The 19500-nt window shown below is 41.6% G+C and overlaps 1 protein-coding gene across 1 annotated transcript in view; it reads right to left on the bottom strand.

Annotated features, from left to right (window-relative positions):
- The window catches only part of babam2 (BRISC and BRCA1 A complex member 2), a 94666-nt gene that overhangs the window by 9218 nt on the left and 65948 nt on the right, over positions 1–19500 (bottom strand). Inside the window, exon 8 of the mRNA XM_030443412.1 lies at positions 4196–4295. Within this exon, the coding sequence (XP_030299272.1) occupies positions 4196–4295 (100 nt within the window). The remainder of the gene's footprint in view (positions 1–4195; positions 4296–19500) is intronic.

The raw sequence follows: 19500 nt of genomic DNA, 5'->3' as shown, positions 1-19500 counted from the left end.
CTCTCTCTGTCACATACGCATTCACAACACCCCCGGCTTTCATATTATAGAGAGTGACTGATCTGATATCTGACTACAAATTCATTTTCATAAATACATGTATCTTGCTTATTTGATAAGATCCACATGTGCATCACAATTTAAATACTTTTGAAACCATTTGCTAGAAAAAGGGAGAAATTCACTGAAAGAAAATCACTGGAAAGAACTAGGTACACAGATCTCACCTCACTGACTACTTGGCATTTAGTAATTGAAAAAAATGCATACTTCATTGTGACATGATAATAAAAGGAGTAAGCATGCATTATACACTTCTAACTGACCTCCGTCAGTGCAAATGTTACATAAATTGCAATTTACACAGCCTCTTCATATTTGTAAGAAAGTGAATTCCACAAGAAAGTGTGGTCCATAGTTTGTAAAGACGATGACTCAGTGTTAGGTGTGCGGTATACTCAGCTTCTCAGAAATCAGCTCTTTTCTTTATGTACACCGAGGAAATCACTTTAGATTAGTTTGCCTGATGTTTCATGTGCTGTGCTCTCTAGCAATTCTGTCAATTATTTTGGTGGAGTTGAACTGAGCAATGATAGTGTTACGGCCGTCGCCGAGCTCTGCCTCTGTTTGTCTGTGTGTGTGTGTGTTTGTATGTGTTGTCTCTGAGTGGTTTCAGGATGTGGGTGCCCCTCCTTCTCCTCCTTCTTGGCCTGAGGAAATCGAATTGGACCGGCACCTGGATGACGCACCGATCTGGGCGGAGCAAGTTGTGGAAGTGTATATATATTCCTGGCCAGCATGGCAGTGGGGCGGCTGTGATTACCCTTGAGCAGCACGCCTAAGTGTCTCTCGAAACTGTACTTGTGACTGAGACACGTGTTGATTGTCTGTTGTCTGTGGATTGGGCCAGGGTTAAAAATTGTTATTGACTGACCACACTCACATGTAGTTTTCTCTTGTTAAATCCATTAAGAGGGGTGCTGTGTTGACTGTGTTTTTGGTTTGTAGGCCGGAAGTAGACAGAGAGTTTTTTTTGTTCAGTTTGTTTAAAAAGAACAGTAGCTCAGTTTTCGAGTCCTCTTTTGGTTATATTTGTTTCTTTGATTTACCAGCACCCTCAGGCCCTCTGTCCTTCGTTTTTGGTTGTATTTCTCCTTGGACGATCCCGCGTCCACAAAATAAATAACTTAAATTACCTACTACACCTGGTTTTATGTTACTGCCTTTCCCCCTTTTGAGCTGGGTCGTAACAGATAGTAAAAGCAAAAATATTTAGGCAAATAGTAATTGGAAATGACGGACAGACGGGTATGTAATTATGGAAGTAATTCAGTCTCAAAAAACTAGTGTAATGTCTTATGACAAAGTCTTAAGAAAAGAACAAAGAAACATGCATGTTAAACACAGGCTAGCATTACCTGCAGGTTTATAATCATATATATAAAAACTTGCAATCCATAATTCCTTGCATTGTTATTAGATTAAAGACTAAATTAAAGATATAATGCAGCAGGAATTGCATATTGTGTATTCAATAAAAATCTAATATGTGATATTGTCAATGTAGAATTGCAGCTAGGAAACATTACACATTGGGCTGTCTATTCAAACCAGACTAACTACCGTAAAGCTTTTAAGTTTAGTATAGTTTACTACTATATTATACATATAACAAATTCAGCAAGATCTTTGTACTAAAATGGGCATTAACCACACTTGATCAAAGAGGCAAACACCACTGAGACCTTTAATTCAAGACTGAAATCCAGTTTCAGTTGCTACAATTTAATCATTTAACCCTGAAACACCTGCACTTTCCTAAGAATTGTTTTCTCTTTTTGTTATTTTGTTTGCATGGGTTACAAGCCATTCATTTGTGATGTGTGCTATGGATTTGTAATGTGTACTGAGACACTATTTTTACACCATGCTGGAATACAAGTGAGATTTTCTTCCCCCAATGTTAACAGTTGTTGCTGTATATAGGACCAGGAAATGACTAGGGTTGTTTTTGTTGACAGTCTTTTTCCTTTAACTGTCAACTTTACACATGAGTGAAAATGCAATGAGAATGCCATCAATGAGAACACATACTGTATTGTAGCAGCTATAACTTTAAATGCAATTGAATTGATAATTATTTTTAATATCATATCTGGATAGAGATTCCGGTTAAACACCAGGTTGTGATTTGGTCTCTTATAAGAATACTAGCGCTCTAGTAGTAGACTGCAATGACCTAGAACACACACAATGGAGAGAAACCTGCAAAATGACCGAGGAAGTTGAAGCACACGGTTAATCCATTAATTAAACTGTTTTTGGAGATTTTTAATGCCTGTCAGCTATCTTCTCATGAGCCAGTTTCTAACCTGACAGTAACTATCATGTAAACAATTGGGTGATTTTATTGTAATAGTTTGAAGTCAAATAATCTTTTGATTTGTGTGAGTTGAAAACTAACTGCATGTACACAGGCGTTGCGTAACTGAAAACCTCTTAGGGTTTAATGGCTTCTGAGGCTGATTTTCATGAGTTATCTCTTTTTAATGATGCAGATGCTTGGTGCTGGCATCAATCAGCACAGTCACAGCTGAGGTATGTGGCAATATATTTGTGTCAATACAATCACAGCATCTGCAATAAGTGGGTGGATATAATTGATGGTGTTAAAAGAACAAAACGACTGCACAGCCTGTCCTTGCAAAGATTATAAATCTTTGTCAAGGATGTTACAAATTATGTATTTTCTTTCTTTTGGCCTCAGTAGATTAATCTTACAAACAATAAAAGATAAACAGAAGTTAAAATATTGTTCTGTGTTTATGCTTACCCTTTCAGCTTTATCTTTTCTATTTGATGATACTACACTCTCAAACAACAGGGGAGTAAATACAGGATATTACTTTTCACCAGTCACTCTACACCTTCCAATATCATTGTCTAGATTAAGATATTTAGATATTGTTGAAGCCCAATCAAAACTGCTTTAGCCAATTAGCCAACCTGTAAAACTAGCTCAACTAGCATTAGCCAGTACTCCTCTGTGGTGTTGCGTTCAAGACCTCCTATTCACCACCTGTCCACATGTATGATTTGTTCAGCCATTTGAAGTGAAGCAAAAAATCAGTTAAGGCTATAATTAAGAGACTTTCTAACTTTCAGAAGCCTTTGTGTCATGATAATCAATTCACAGTTCGCATGTGACTGGTAATGAAATCAATCTTAAGACTGACGGCATTTAACAAACTCGAATTTCAAATTGAAGGATAAGGTCTACCAAAAATGAAAATTCGGTGAGGTATCTGTGTATCTAATCTACACTGATGTAGATGGTGACTTGTTTTAAAACATGTAAAAAAACCATCAACAAAAGAAAAAAATGGCTCCATACAGATCGTTCAGTGTAATCCAAGTCTACAAGAGCCCCAAGATTCCGAATCAATTTGAAAAGACTTTATATACATCCTTGACCTACAGTCGAGCAGTCGAGTTGATTATCAGCAACAGTGAAGATCTTGGCTTAAAGGGTGCAAATAATGTCTTTTCAAATCAATTTGGGATCTCAGGGGTTACAGAGTCTTTTAAAAAAGGCTGTATGAGCATTTACGTTTTAAAACATACTACCAGCTGCTTTTCTCCTTGCCTTTTTAAACACAGACTGTGGCCTCCGTGACTCTTTCAAGGAGGTGGAGGGAGAGTTTCTGACACTGCTGTTGGACTTTAACAACTACAGACATGGAGGTCAGCCAGGGACATGAGTGTTCCAGATATCCTTAGTATGATGGTCAGAGTCCAGGTAAATAGGAAGATTGCGGGGGATTGGCATTTTACCCGAGGGAAACAGCATTACACCATGTCTACACAGCATATCTACCTGTCAGCCTGCAGTGACCAGGGAGTGCTCAGACAACCTATGGAGGTTGGCCAGTACGCCCACGTCGGCAGATGCCAGACACACGTGCATGAATGCACATAAACACATTAACACACATACAAACACAAGGCTTCCTCAGTGGACACATGCTTTGCTGCACCAAAGCTTTCAACTCTATTCATACACATACATGCCCACCAAGAGTAAGGAATCTTGCCCTGTTTTAAATAGACGGACATTAAGAGTAACAAATAATTGACACAAAGCAGATCTGATCACATTGTGTAAAGTAAAATGAATTACACCAAGCACATTTACCTTGTTGGTGAGTAACTGGCACACTTGAGGGACATAGTCAATTAGGCATCCTCCACTGGGGAATGCTGGGATATGAAGTGCAGAGGAGCCTCCCAGAGCACTAATTGAAAAAAAAGACAACAGTTGGCCTGTAATTAACACTCATATGTAGAGTACAAAGAATTTCAAGTTTCCTCTGCTGTCAACACAATTCAAGACTTTTGTTTGACTTGCCTTTGTGGAAATGACTGCAAACTACTGAGCAAAAACATGAGCCATCACGGAGCACATTGGTTGGCTGTCATCTACTGAAGTTGTGGAATTAAAAAATAAAGGGCTATCTCATGCCTGTGGCATCCTCCTCATTCTCCTTCACTTGTTCATTTATTCTTTTGACATCCTCCTGATTCAATCCTGCAGCACAGCTCTATTAGTGATTAGCGCATGCTTGTTTAATCAGGGAATCTGCTGCTGCAGCTCCCCAATGACTAACCAAGCGAAGTAGTCACTCCCTCATTTTTTCTGATCTGGGGCAAAAACAGAGGGAATACCCTGAGGATGGGTTAAAGGTCTTAAGGAACCGCTTATTGCCTTTTAATGCTCATTTTAAGACACATAGAGGAGGAGCTTTCTATTTCTATTTCATTCTTCATTATAGCGGGACAGTCACAGGGCATTTACAAATGTCGTTATGTCATTTTAACAGCAATGCCGAAGTAGATGACTGCTGTTTACCAGGTTATGCATGCACAATGCATGGAAATAGCCTACGTCGTTGAACACAATGTTAAAGGTCACACATGTTGACATAAAGCCCCAAGGGATTGTTTTTCAATGCCCTTGCACTCCATTGAAAATTAGCTTGCCCTGAAAACAAAACTACGGCAAATCTTAAAAGTGCCTCTTTCGTCGTAACTATGCATTTACACAACGGTTTGACTCATAAATAAAGCCCTGGTTGCTTTTTGGCGAGAGTTTCACTTTAAGGTGCAGTTGTTCAGGAATTAGCAACAGGTCACATTTGTGGGTTTTTTCACCTTAATGACAGGATGCCAGTATTTGAGTGCCTTAAAGATTAAACGAAAATATCTGCATTATGTTATTCAGACATACATCCTGGTTATGATATTAATTATTCTTTACAGTTTGGTACAGCTCCAAAAGACACAACTTTGTACTGTAGAGCATTTTCCAATATTTATTTATCACCAAGTCAAGGTTCCCAAGCTTGTCTTCAAGCCTCAATTCCAGTTTTATAGCGGACAAGTTTGACTCAAGTCCAAGGCATTAGTCTAAAGCTCTGCATCATCCACCCACAGCCACAAAGAAAGAAATAGCTTTCATTCCCATGGTGTATGAAAATATTTTCCATATAACATAGAAGTCAGGAGAATTGCACAATTTTAAAAATTCCAAAGAAAGGTTGTGGGAGTAGTGAGGAGGAAGGTGGAGTACCATGCGCCCTTACTGTTAACCAAAACTCCCATGTTTTTGGGAAAATGATGTCCCAACATGGTTCATGAAAAGGTCAGGGTAGATGTAGACTGACTGATGAAGGAGTTGCCATGCTCTGTGTAGAGAACAACTGGTCTGTCATCAGCTGCTCATCTGTCATACTCAGGTTTTTACTGATAGTCGTAATTCTCTGAAATTAGCTAAAGATAAGAATCACGTCCATCCACAAAGATTCAAATACATTAACAGCTTTTACTTGAGATCACTAGCTTTAATTTAGTCTTTTCTTCAAGTGAATAATAATATGTTCTTATTCCCAGAAAAGCCATGTAAATTGTCATGAAGCCATTTTCATTGTCAGAATCTTTTCTCCAGAACTCCAAAGCCACCATTTAGAGTAGGCTTTGTGCACATAATTAGCATTAGCCTGTGCATTTATCTGTGCATCAACAAATGGTTGATTGAAAATGACTTGCAGCAACTCAGAGAAAAGGCTTTGAAAATGAATTGAGTGATGCCCATCTATCTTCCCATAGATCTAAGAATAGCTCCATATCATTCAGATGTAAATGTGGACAGTGGCACAAAATAGATGGTGGTGTGTTCGTCACTCATTTGTGTCAATGGCAAATATGACGCATTTTGGGTGTCAGTGGCTTTGCCTCTGGAACTTGACTATTTGAGGAGCTCTAAAACAGTGGTTCCCGAATTCTAAGGGGACACATTTCCCCTTAGACATCATGGGCCTCATCTTTGAAAATGTTTTTAGCTTTAGACTTGAAGGATCCTTTCCAGCAGTGTACTTACGTTTGATTCATAAAAGATGCCCAGCATAAAATATGGACATATATGCGTCCTAAAATGCAAAAATGCATACATCAGCTCAAAACTGTTTATAGGACGATTTAATGAAATGAGGTTGATGGTCACATACCACATGAATAACTTAAAAAACATTAATTCAATTTCCATCTATTCATTCTGTCAGTACCCAAGCAGGGGTTTTATTTCACAGAATGAATAACAAATATACTTTTGTAGGCTACAGTTGGGGGTTGAAGAAACATTGCAGCAATAGATTGCAATTAGGGTTTAAAACCAAGAATTTTAAAACATATACAAAGCTGCGTAAAAAACAACATGGCAATGAACGAAAACATGAAGAAAACTGCTTAAAATAACGTCTCCTTTTTTGTGTTTAGTTCAACTAAAACAGAATTTAATACATTATTTTTCATAATTACCGGTCTTATGTGAAGCAGCTAGCTTCTCCTCAAGCAGCTCAAGGCAGATAAGAATCTGAAAATACCAATACAATCAAAAGAGCTTGCATGTTCTAGTGCCTGCAAGTAGAAAATGATACTTTAAAATAAAATTGATTGTTTGGAAATGTTCTATGTTACTATAACTTTTTCCAACTCAGTTTATTCACTCCTGACCATCTCTGAATGGATCTGACCTACCATGTTTCCAGCCTCTGCCTTGAACAGACCCAATACCCTCAGCTGAAAAATGCTGACTGTAGAGAATATTGCCTGAAAATAAGCCATATTTTACTGTGGATGGCTGGATAAATCACACTTAGGAGTAAGGAGTTACACCTTAATTCAAGGTCAGGCTAAGGGGGAGAATTTAATGAGGCAGCAAGCTCACCTATGCAAAAACCTGAACCACATATTTGAGCAGTTATGGAGACCATAAAGATCACACTGGATTGTAACAATGAACAATGTGTGTAAATATTAACGGTGCAATAGGCACTCTGGTGATAGATAGTTGACTGTTGACTCTTATTCCCAGTTTGTCATACTGACGCTTTGGTTTGGCTTGGTGTTGGTGTTTGTACTACACCATCAGCAACCATTGTGTTCTCCTATGATTGGTGTTCAAAGAACTTGTCAGTATTTGAAGACCTGCAAAGGAACCTGAAATACAATTGGTTGAGATCATTGAACACTAACAACCAATTGTTGAGTTTCCACAGTAACAAATGGCTCGTGTTCAGGAAATATACCCCTGCAGTCAGCATTTTCATTTGATGTTGATGGTGTTTAGATGGAACCAATTGTACACCAGCCCAAAGCATCACAAATTTGACAACCTGAGAATGACACTCAACAATTGGCTGTTGGAGAACAGCAAACAATTGTTGAACACAATTGGTATACAGCCAGTTGTACACAGACCCAAAACATCTGTATTTGATAACCTGAGAATGAGACTCATCAATCAACAAAGGGCAAAAGACACCTTTAAAGGGATAACGCTGTGATTTGGTAATGCACTAGCATTAGGTTGTGGGACTCAGGCAAGACAGATTACAAGAAGAATTAAAGCTGCAAGCAGCGTTGAACGGGCCCTCGCAGTCCACGCGCGTCGGGGCATGCTGCCGTCGGGGCATGCTCAAGCAACACCTTTCGCTGAGGAAGTCGTTGCTTTATAATTCGGTGGCCTGCTATTGCTGGTGTGAAATAATAAATAAAACAGCCAATCAAGACGCGAGCTGAGTCAGCTGTGTTTCTCCGTCAGCCTTTTATTTACCTGTTGCCATGGTTACCTGCAGTACTCGGGGCTACAGTACTGCGTACAGCGTTGGTCTTGAAGTTATCTGTAATACTTGTGACAATTTTTACTCACCTCCAACTCACGCTGTAAAGCATACAGCCCACACTCTCGCCGTCTCCATGACTTTTTCAGCCAGTAATAGGCCTATAACAACCACCACTGCATCTTCCGGTTCGACTGCCATGTTTGTTTACACTGAGGTCACGTTTGACCACGCGAGATTTGTAAAATTGAGCGAGAAGAACCTGATACTCTGCTGAAGAATAGGTTAGTGTGTGGTGTGCACTACGGAGAACACCAAGTGTGTGCTCTCCTAATCTGTGAAGGTTTGAAAAATCCTGTAGTGTGTACCCGCCTTTACTCTGTTTGCTCTTGGGAGTCTGTGTGCCACCACTCTGTCACACACACTGGTTCTCTTGGATGATCTTAAAAAAAATCTAGAGAATCCAGCCAGGTCAGAGAAGAACTGATTAACTGATGGGATGGGAGATGTCACCGGCTGCATGATAAAAGCTGAAGAGGAAGAAATTGCAGCTCATGGGGGAGTTGCTGTTGTGCTTTTCCCTCTGGGGCTTTAGCAGCCAAAAGTGTAAGTCCTACCTCTGATATAAGAACATCAGCTGAAAGCCAAAAATATTTCCTACATTTCTATGTATATATTGTCTATGTCTTCCCTCTGCTCTCCACTGCAGTGATGATGTCACGCACTGTAGCTCACGCAATACACACCCATTATAAAATCAGAAGACGGCCTAAAAATCTTTAAAACTAAAACTGTGATGATTTGAAAACCGTACAAGATTTTAAAAAACTGAATACATGCCCAATAGTTTGAGGTGTTCTGACTCTTTAAAAGTTAGAATGGTGTATCTAGCTCAAAGTATGAGGGATAAGGAGAGGTTGAAGTTCGATGAGTTTTGAAAAGGATTTGAAGGTTTCCCCATTTAATCCCCTTGAAAGTAATTAGACTGCGACCAGAGCGCCATCTATTGGCCGATATGCACCAAATTTTACACAAATCCTCATCAGGCCATACCACACAATGATGAACATTTATGTGATGATCAGCGAGCATTTTGTAAAGATATGCAAGATTGTCTGTTTTCAACACAATATGCAGGAATTTGTCATTTTATATTTCGGGCAATTAATGGACTATCAAAAATCTTTTGATAATTTCTTATCAGGAGGGTCTACCGATGCTACATGCAAAGTTTGGTGCAAATTGGTCACATCGTCTAGGAGGAGTTTGAAAAAGTATGTTTTTCATTTGTCGCGATTTTGCGAATGAAAATACTGCAAAAGTGGGCGTGGCCTACACCAAACAATTCAGCTGCATTCAGGGAACACAAAGGTATGAGGTTTAATAATGTGCACCATATTAAGTGGGAGTTATGAGCGAAAAAGGCTTTTGCGTCGAAAATAGCACCACCTGCTGATCATTTTTGGTGAGTGAGTCACAGGGGCCATTCTATAGCACCTCTATGAATTTCATTTCCATAAGTGATAAGGGCCTCAGGCTCATGGGGAAGTAGTATCCCGAGTTTCATGTCATTAGACCTGACCACTGTGGAAATATCCAACACTTCCGGTTTTGAACCAAATCTGCAGGAGGTTATTTAATAACTTGAGTATTGTGTGGCCTATCAAAATTCTTTTGATAACTTTTTGTCAGGAGGGTCCACAGATGCTGTGTGCGACAAAGTATGTGGGAGTTATTAGCCAAAACGTGCTTTCCTTAATAACAGCGCCACCTAGTGGTGGAAATTCAGGACGACAATAGATTATAAAATTTTTCGCCAGGTGTGACTTATATTCCAAGTTTGGTGAGTTTTGGGGTATGTTCAGGCAGTGAAAAATGCGATCATTTTGTGAGAAGAAAAATAATAATAATCATTTCAATTACAATAGGGTCCTTGCAGGTTCCCTGCTCGAGCCCTAATTATCAAGAATTACCAAATAATTGCAGCTACAGGCAAGATATCCTTACTTTTGGTCCCCATCAAGAGAAAGGCTTACTCCTACATTCCAATAGCAATTTTTTTTTTCGACACTCGCTGCTTGCTTTCAAACTACATACTTCCTGTTTGTAACGCAGGTTTTGTGTTTGCAATTTGTTGTCCACACCCAAGCAGACATAACCCTTGTAAAATCATCATAGTTATCCTCTGAGTACTACTTCTCAAGACGCGACTGCCAAAAGTGATGCTGTAGGTGCGGGTGTTAAAAACAAAAAAGAAAAAAGAAAACAACAGGTGGACTATTGGTGTGGTGTCTTTTTTTTAAATGTCAGTGTTATCAGACTTTCAGTATGAGCTTTAAATTGCTTTAAATTGAGTTTCCTGTGGGTGGGCTCTGAATCTAGACATAATGGTGTTTTACTTTCCAAGTGGCACCCTGAAGAGTCCCCGATTCTGTCTCCACTGGTGACACTGCTCTCAACACTACCCACACAAACTGGAGTCATCACACAGACATGCTGCCTAACACAACCCCTCTAAGCAATACAACCTACTGTATGACATATTTACAGTAGACAGTGGTACATGCATGCATGTAAACAAACACACAAAGACTCATGCAGTACTGTGATAGGGCTGCCTGTGACTTCATCAACCAGAGATTATCCTGTGTGACTCAGGTGGATGTGACGAAGCTCAGTTTACTTATTTGTGTCGTTTTTGTGTGTGTGTTTCTGTGCGTATATGTATGTGAGAGAGGCTGTGTATGACAGTGCAGTGACAGTGTGAGACCAGTTAAAGGCTCAATTGGAAAGAGGGCAGAAATGATTCATTACCGAAGTGAAAGATAAGGCCAAGAAGAACTGTTTGGAGATTCAAATGTAGTTTCAAAGCAGCAACATTTCCATTTTGATTGCCTTCTTCATTTCCTTGAGCCTGAGGGTTCCTCGGAGGCCCATACAGTATATGACTCTGCTGGCTGACTGCTGTAACATCCTTTTCTTCATCTGTGACTGGACAAAGTGCTTTCGGCCTAAGGCAATAGGAGTCAGTAACCTTACTGTTATGAGGTGACGATCATGGCAATACAATGCACAATTTTATTCAGAATTACTGTTCATTGACTTAAAACAAAATGAATAAGAGCCTCAGGCTGCAGGCATTACAAATTCTGACTGGTATTCGATAAGGATAGGGCACAGGGTAACAGTTTCTATTTGGTAACCATCACTTCGCAAACCTGGGGTAGTTGATTTATGTGGCAGCAGGGTAATGGACTTGAAAAAGATTGAATGCTGCATGTGAGGTGGTTTACTAAGTTTGACACACTGTGCAGGTCTGACTAAGCCCATTTTAAACTTGTAGACTTATAAATTGTGTTTTCAGAGGTTAACAACAAAACAAAATGTATTGCAAATTATGAGAGAAACTCTAAACCTTGGAACTCATGGTCCCCTTGCTAATTCCTGTTCCAAAGCATTGAAAGAAAACTACTCTAAAGATTTCAACCAAACTTGGGATGGGTCAGCATTCATAATTGGTAGGATGGATATCTGCCCAGAATCGATCATGTTAACTTTTGGTGTGAATACAAATAAAGGGACAGGTCTAGGGTCTCACTTTCTTTAACATTGCAAGATAGAGGGTTAGAGGGTTAGAGGGTTACTTAATCATAGAAAATATCATTGTAATGCTCAAAAAGGGTTCAATTTCAGCCTGACTGATAGCTCTACCATTACAGTTTTGCAGTGTTGAATGACTGGTCAAGATTTTTTTCACACTGAGAGCTAAAAATGTAGGTATTAAGTTCAGTACTGCACAGGAATATTTATGTTTAATGCATGTTATCTTGCTGCCCCCCTGTTGGCCCACATATTGAGGAGAACCTCCATGCAACAGCAAAGGAGCATTGCAAAACTCCCTTCACACAGACATATAGAAAAACATAATACAGAAGTGTTCAAGGAGACAGGGAGGAAGAAAAAGTAGCAGAGTGCTTTGAGCTGCCGAGAGTGAGAGAAGTGTCTGCGCTGACATCTCAGACTGTTGAGTGGGTTTGCCGGGTTAGTGGTGAATTTATTTTATCAGACTGACAATTTCTGACTGTGACAAGACGCTCACAAAACCTTGAAAAATATCTGATCGAAATGCAAAGATTTTCAAAGGCTATAAAACACCTCTACAGACCCTGGAGAAGGGACACACACAAACTGTACACCCACACAGGCATGCACACACACATACTCACACACATCAGCACGCAGGCAGGCATGTACACACACACACACACACACACACACACACACACACACACACACACACACACACACACAAACACACACACACACACAGGCACCTAAAGGCAAATGCAGATACACAAACATAAGTGCACTGCAGCCTAAAACTGTCTCTCTGTGTTGATTTTTCTGGGCTCCTAAATCTGGTTTGGGGGCAGAGACGGTGCCCACTCGATTCTTTTATGCAATGCAGCAGGTTTTCTGGGGGAAGGAGAGATGTATCCAACTCATCTCATGGGCACAGTACAATCAGGTAAACGAGAAGTAAAAGTGAAAATGAAAAGAGCGGAGTCTGGTTTACAAAATGGTCGGAGGAGACACAAAAGCAATCAGGTAAAAAACAAAATGATTCTACGGATGTGTGATTGCAGATGGATGCAGAGCCAAATTAAACACTGAAGGTCTTTGAAACTGATGCAAGCTGCAGTGAAACAGATCTCACTCAGATCATTCACCATTACAGATAAGAACTCAATAAGCTGTACAAATGAGCATTTTATTGCTGCAGCCATTAACAACAACATCAACAATGCAGTATGAGAATAAGAAAAGAAAACAGTGGCATAACCGATCTGGGCATATTTGAATGGATCAGTATAAAATAAAGCAGATCTCCTATCTTTACTGTATTCGGTCCACCTCAGCCTGCTCTCCTTAATGACAGCTGGGTTCTACACCGCAACATTTCACTGCATATGAGAGTGACAACTAGAGTCTGCGAATGTGAAAAATGATTTGATTGCACCAGTGATTGACTCTACTGTGACACCAGGGTTGGCAACATTAGCTGAGCCCTGACAGTACCGGATTCGTCGTCTCTCCTCACTCCTTAACATTAGCAAAGAGCAGTGTACAAAACATTCAGCTTGCTGCTTCTTATTTTTTAAGCTTGTCACTTTCACCAGTTTCAATGAGAAACGTTTCCAACTGCAGGTCATATCAGCTGTCGCTAATTAACATTAATTCCATGAGTAACTTGATGGCAAGCCAACATTTTTTTTGTCTCTTGTTGATTTGGGAGCTCTCACAGGTGTCTGCCAAACTTTTTTATAGGGTAAAGGAATCAAGACTTTGTAACACCACTGTGAAACTGAGTATACTTTTTTTGTAGTAGTAATATGTGATCTTCTCTCCAGCTGATGGTTTCATGTCAGGAGTTGCATTGCCCAGTTAAGCTATCAAAATATTATATCTTTAATTTAAACTCACCAATGTAATGGTTTTGAAACAGGGCCCTCAGTATTTGGCTCGTATGTCAAATTTCATACGCTTGAGTGACAATAGAATTGATCAGGAAGCCCATAAAAACAAAGTTAAGGTAGCACAGTGGTAAAGCATTACTTGTAAACCACAAGTTCATCAGTTACACTATAAATATAACTAAAATCAATCAATTTGCACATATTTTGGTGTTTGATTAGTAATTTTTAAGTCATCTTTAAGTTGTCTTTAAAAGCAAAAATACAAAATGTTCTTGGCTCCATCACCCAAATATAAAGGCACACTGGTGCACAGAGTTTTCTAAGCATTTGCTGACAATACTGACGAGAATGCAAAGGTTTTTGCCAAAACTATTATTACATTTATCAGCAACTGTTTTGATGCACTTATATTAAGCACACCGTGTTACATGTGGCACTCAAGTTTGGAGACAACAGGGGAAAGACAAATTGACAAATCATAAGAGGTCAGCATAATCAATGAATTGCCGTTATTTGTGGGGCAAACCAATGTGTGTTTGAAATGAAAGCTAGTTTAGTTTAGCTTATCTTAAGTAACAGGAGTATATGGGTAAAAAAAACGTATATGTGGTATGAAAGCTGGACATGCCACTCGCAGCCAGCCTTTGCCACCTTACTCTCAAAACACCCAGGTAAAAAACTGATGTGTTATATATAGCATCTATAATCAATTATTTTTAGAATGACAATAGATCAAATAACTACTTGTGTCTGAAAGGGGTCTCTAGTAGTGACACACTTACAGAGAATGATAAACTCACTGTGCAGTTCCCCACTGATCTACCAAATGTTTTTCCAGCTGATTGTTTTGGCTTTCTAGATTACAAGTTTACTGCTCTGATTCTTCCTGGTCTCATCAGTACCATTTTCAGCCACAGAAGGAAACCCTTTACAGCAAGGGAGCTCTAAAAAAAACCAAACTCTACCAGTGCAGCACCAAACAGAAGACAGACACAGTTAGCGACTAGCTGTTGAATAGTGCTGTGCGATATGGACAAAATTTTACATCTTGATATAGCTAAATTTATGTCCCGATAACGACTTAATACGGTAACGTCGATTCGTCTTCCATTGCGCTCTCCTCCGTCTCCACCATGCTGCTTTGCCTCTGTTTACTCCCGAGCAACCAGTGCCATAAACGAGTCCTTGCGGGAAACGTAAAAATGCTACCACAAAGCAGTAGTGTTGCTGCAGTTACATTTGGAGAGACAGCAAGCTCAATTTGCGACAGCGGCACCCAGCTTCGGCATCTCTGGTGGCAACCCCAGATGCCGCAGCTAGGAGCCGCTAGCAGTCGCGGCAGGTGCCGCTGCATGCCAGGAGGTGCCACAGGATGCCGGGAGGTGCCACTGGATGCCAGGAGGTGCCGCTGGATGCCGGGAGGTGCCGCTGCATGCCAGGAGGTGCCGCTGCATGCCAGGAGGTGCCACTGGATGCCGGGAGGTGCCAGTGCTTGTGCCACTGCATGCCGGGAGGTGCCAGTGCTTTTTCCACTGCGTGCCGAGAGGTACCACTGCTTGTGCCGCTACCTGTGACATCTGCCGTGGCATCCAGGAGTGCCAGCAGAGATGTTGCGGCAAATGCCGCTGTTTGGGCGAGATGTCGCGGCAGAAGCTGCTGTTTGGTGGAGGTGACACTGCTTGTGCCGCTACTCGTGACATCTGCCGTGGCATCTAGGAGTGCCAGGAGGGGATGCGTTTCAGATTTGCCCCTCGCTGTCCACCGTCAAAATTGATCAAGTTGCGCAAGGCACGGGTCGGGTATTGGTAAACATCATGACCGGCCACCGCTGTCAACGTTTTTTATGCCTCTGATTCATGTCTTCATGTCACTCAGCAAGTAGTCAATTTATTTGTCACAATGGAACTTCATTCAAAGCAGAGCTCCACCAAAGAGCCTGCAATCGTTGCGGGAGGTTCTCTGATGTGTCAGTGTTTCCCCTACATGCATTCTGCTGCGGGATATTCAGCGCCGAAACATTAAAAAAAATACTTTTTTTTTTTTTTCGTTTAATATCATGGGCGAATGGCGAATTTAAGTTGCACACAGTGAAAGCACTACACCCTAAGTTGTCTTAAATCGATTATTATTGTCGCTATTTGTATAATTTCTACAAATCACCGTTTAAGTTGAGTGACTGAAATCCTCGCCATCCTATTCAAAGGCTGCAACAGGCTTCCCATCGAACCGGAAGTTAGTTTCAGGTTGGATATTCGGCGGATATTCACTCGGGTCCAGCCGCGACTTTATGTTCACCCAGTGTCAGCAGCAGGAGGACACTGTGTTCTAAGAATTTTGGACGTGTGGGGCCAACTAATTCTTTCTTAGCTGCAGCCAACATCGGGACAAACTAAATGTAAAGAGAGACATAGTGGAACCGTATATTTTCCTGCTCTTTTGTCCTTTGCCAATCACACCTATGAGCAGTAGAGAAAGAGGAAGAAGTAGTAGTTTAGATAGTTCCCTACTAAAAAAACAATCAGTGGGCAATTAACAGCTATCCCTATGCTGTTCAGTGTTTCCTACAGGAACTCTTGTCGTGATTGTGAACACTTCAGTGGCCGGTCAAAACATATTTTGGCTCTTTCTTGACTTTGAATGGGAGCATCAACGCTGCAATTGCCCGTCGTGCATCAATAAAATATGTCTGATTCTGATTTATATATTATGACGTCAGTTGTCCATATTTAAACTTAAATTTAATGAAACAAGTTGACAGTATGGGAGACAGACATCACATTTACATGTCAGGATCTGGTTATTATGGACACAGATTAAATATTTAACTGTCATGTATCATCACAGTAACAGCGTTACATACATTAGCAGCTCATGAAAACATTATAAAATGGTTTGGTGCTGACCTGTATACTGAACATATGAGGAGTAGTTAACGTTTATAATCATCAGATGTTGTTTTTGGTTTCTCTCTGTTTCCTGAATATACCCGTACGTGTGTGAATGTGTAAATGAGGCATTAACTTATAGCACTGTGTAGAAGGCGCTTTATAAAGTTCACTCCATTGACTTGTGTTAGTTCACGGGGCGGAGCTGCCACATCCAATATGGCGGCGACGTTGACGTACGGTCCAACACTGAATGAGGCGTCTATGTATTTGTCTATGCTGGATGCGGTCCAAGAGCGGAGTCTGTACGGGAAGCAGCCTCACGCTGGAGGCAGCCAGACCCTCTTGTCTCGCCTATACAGCGGCATGAGCAGTGACATCTCCCCCCAACAGCTGCATCTGCCGCGACATCCCTCCTGGCACTCCTAGATGCCACGGCAGATGTCACGAGTAGCGGCACAAGCAGTGGCACCTCCACCAAACAGCAGCTTCTGCCGCGACATCTTGCCCAAACAGCGGCATTTGCCGCGACATGTGCCGCGACATCTCTGCTGGCACTCCTGGATGCCACGGCAGATGTCACAGGTAGCGGCACAAGCAGTGGTACCTCTCGGCATCCAGCGGCACCTCCTGGCATGCAGCGGCACCTCCTGGCATGCAGCGGCACCTCCTGGCATGCAGCGGCACCTCCCGGCATGCAGCGGCACCTCCTGGCATCCAGTGGCACCTCCCGGCATCCAGCGGCACCTCCTGGCATCCAGTGGCACCTCCTGGCATGCAGCGGCACCTGCCACGACTGCTAGCGGCACCTAGCTGCGGCATCTGGGGGTGCCACCAGAGATGCCGCAGTGGGTGCCGCTGCCGCAAATTGAGCCAGCCCCTGCTGTACATTTGTCTTCATACAATGAACTTGTTTTGAACTCAAAATTTGGATATGACAAGGGTCATTACGACGTTGAGCTGTGCTTTACACAGTGTATTAAATCACAGCTGTAGTGGCGAACCGTGAGCACTGCAGCTTGGCCTTCACACCTCACCGCCGAGAAAAAAAAATCATCGCGAAAAAAGCAACAGTACAATGAATTCAAAGGGTTTAACAAGTGCAAATTTAATTAATGATGACAAAGATGTAAACAAATAGACCATAACGTCAATAACATTCTCCGCAACAAGAAACATTCTCAACATTAACTTCGGAAAATCTGGAAATATAAAAGGTCACCCAGAATGTCACCCCGTGACGCTGCGGACACAGACACTGAGGCTCATTTCATCACCATGGACAGCGCTATGAAATCACGGCGCATTACAAATCATTCACATATAAATTCATTAGCATCATCAATCTACAATACAATTTCAAAAGTTACACAAAGCTTGTAATACAAAGACTATTTTTTAAAGTTGCAATGAAATGCAAATGCCTCTCCGTGCGCAATTACGCATAGCGCAATGAATACCGATGTCAAATAAATTGAAGTCACAATTTTTACTACTATACCTCCTTAATTCTCCACAGGGAAAGGGACAGACAAGTGAACATGAGGAGAATAAAAACCCTCTGAAAAATCCAACCACACACTTATGATACGTTTGATACATTGATTGATTGATTGATTGATTGATTGATTGATTGATTGATCACATACTGAATTCAAGGCAATTTGTGCTGGGACAACCTCCGCAATAAATACAAATTCCCAAATGTCCACTTGGCCAGTAATCTTAATCCCTTGAAATAATAATCAAGGTGTATTATAACAGAGGCCTACCTTAAATAAACACGAAGTCCATTCGTCGGTCTCTCTTTGTGAAGTGGGCGATGGCGGCGTCATAAAGTTTGTCCTTTGATTTGAGCTCCAAAAGAAGTCCTTTCTCTATGGACATCAGTGCCAAAGCTCCCAGGCGGTCCTGTCCAGTACTGTTCCTAGCGTGCGTCTTGATGCGCTTCAGAGCCGAGAAAGACCGCTCCACGGAGGAGGTGGACACGGGGATGGTCAGCACCAGGCAGGTGAGGTGATACAGCTGCGGCATGCTCTCAGTCAGCTCTGTTAGAGTCAGAAAGTGCAGCAGGTCTGGTGGGCTCCTTGCCTCAAAGTTTGCCATGTTGTACATGACCGTCAGTTCAGTCTTGAGCCTGGGGAGGTCAAAATGCAGCCCGTAGCTTTCCGTGGGGCTCTGGAACTCAGAGCTGGGGAAGTTTTCTCTGTATGAGGTAAACTTCTTGGGGTCCAGAAGGGCAAGGAACATGAGTTTTTCATGATCCTTGAACCTGTTCCTCAGCTGAGTGAGGATGTTTTCCAGGATTTCACTGTGCAGCCGCTGGTATGCTGCGCGCACATCTCCGACTCTCCGTGCCCTGCGCCCGCTGGGAACCCCAACTTCGCGCACAGTGTCCTCATAGATGGAGTCAAATTTTGCCTTTTCTCTCTCTGTGATGCTGCAAAAGTCCTCGATGCTGGACAAACAGAACTGCATGTCACACTCCTTATTCTGCAAGATCCCAAAGAGCACGTTGGAGTAGGCAAACACGGAGTTGAATGTGGCGAGGAGAAAGCAGAACTCGAAGTCCGTCAGCAGTGCAGTGTATCCATCAGCGCTGTGTACAGCATCATCATCAAAATCATTTTGGTTGTCAACAATGAATTCAAAGAGCTCCAAGAGTTCTTCTCTCCGCTCATACACAGTGCAAACCAAACGTGATGAGAAGTTCCACCGTGTTGGAGTCACTCTGGGCAGTCTTCGCTGGCATATTTCATCCAGGAGTTTCGTGCATTTGGCTGACCTTGTAAAGAAGGCTGCGAGGCCACTTAGGTGGGAGAAAAATGTTTTGCACTCTTTGATTTTGGCAGCACTTTGAGACATGACGAGGTTCAGACAGTGCGCATAACAGTGAACAAAGAGAGCTTGTGGTATTTTTTCCTTTATTTTAGCTTGCACCCCATTCAGTCCAGAGGCCAT

This window comes from Sparus aurata, chromosome 16, assembly GCF_900880675.1.
Source record: "Sparus aurata chromosome 16, fSpaAur1.1, whole genome shotgun sequence".
Classification (NCBI taxonomy): Eukaryota; Metazoa; Chordata; class Actinopteri; order Spariformes; family Sparidae; genus Sparus; species Sparus aurata.
Note: the sequence above shows the minus strand (reverse complement) of the source record. Positions and strands in the feature narration are given on the sequence as shown.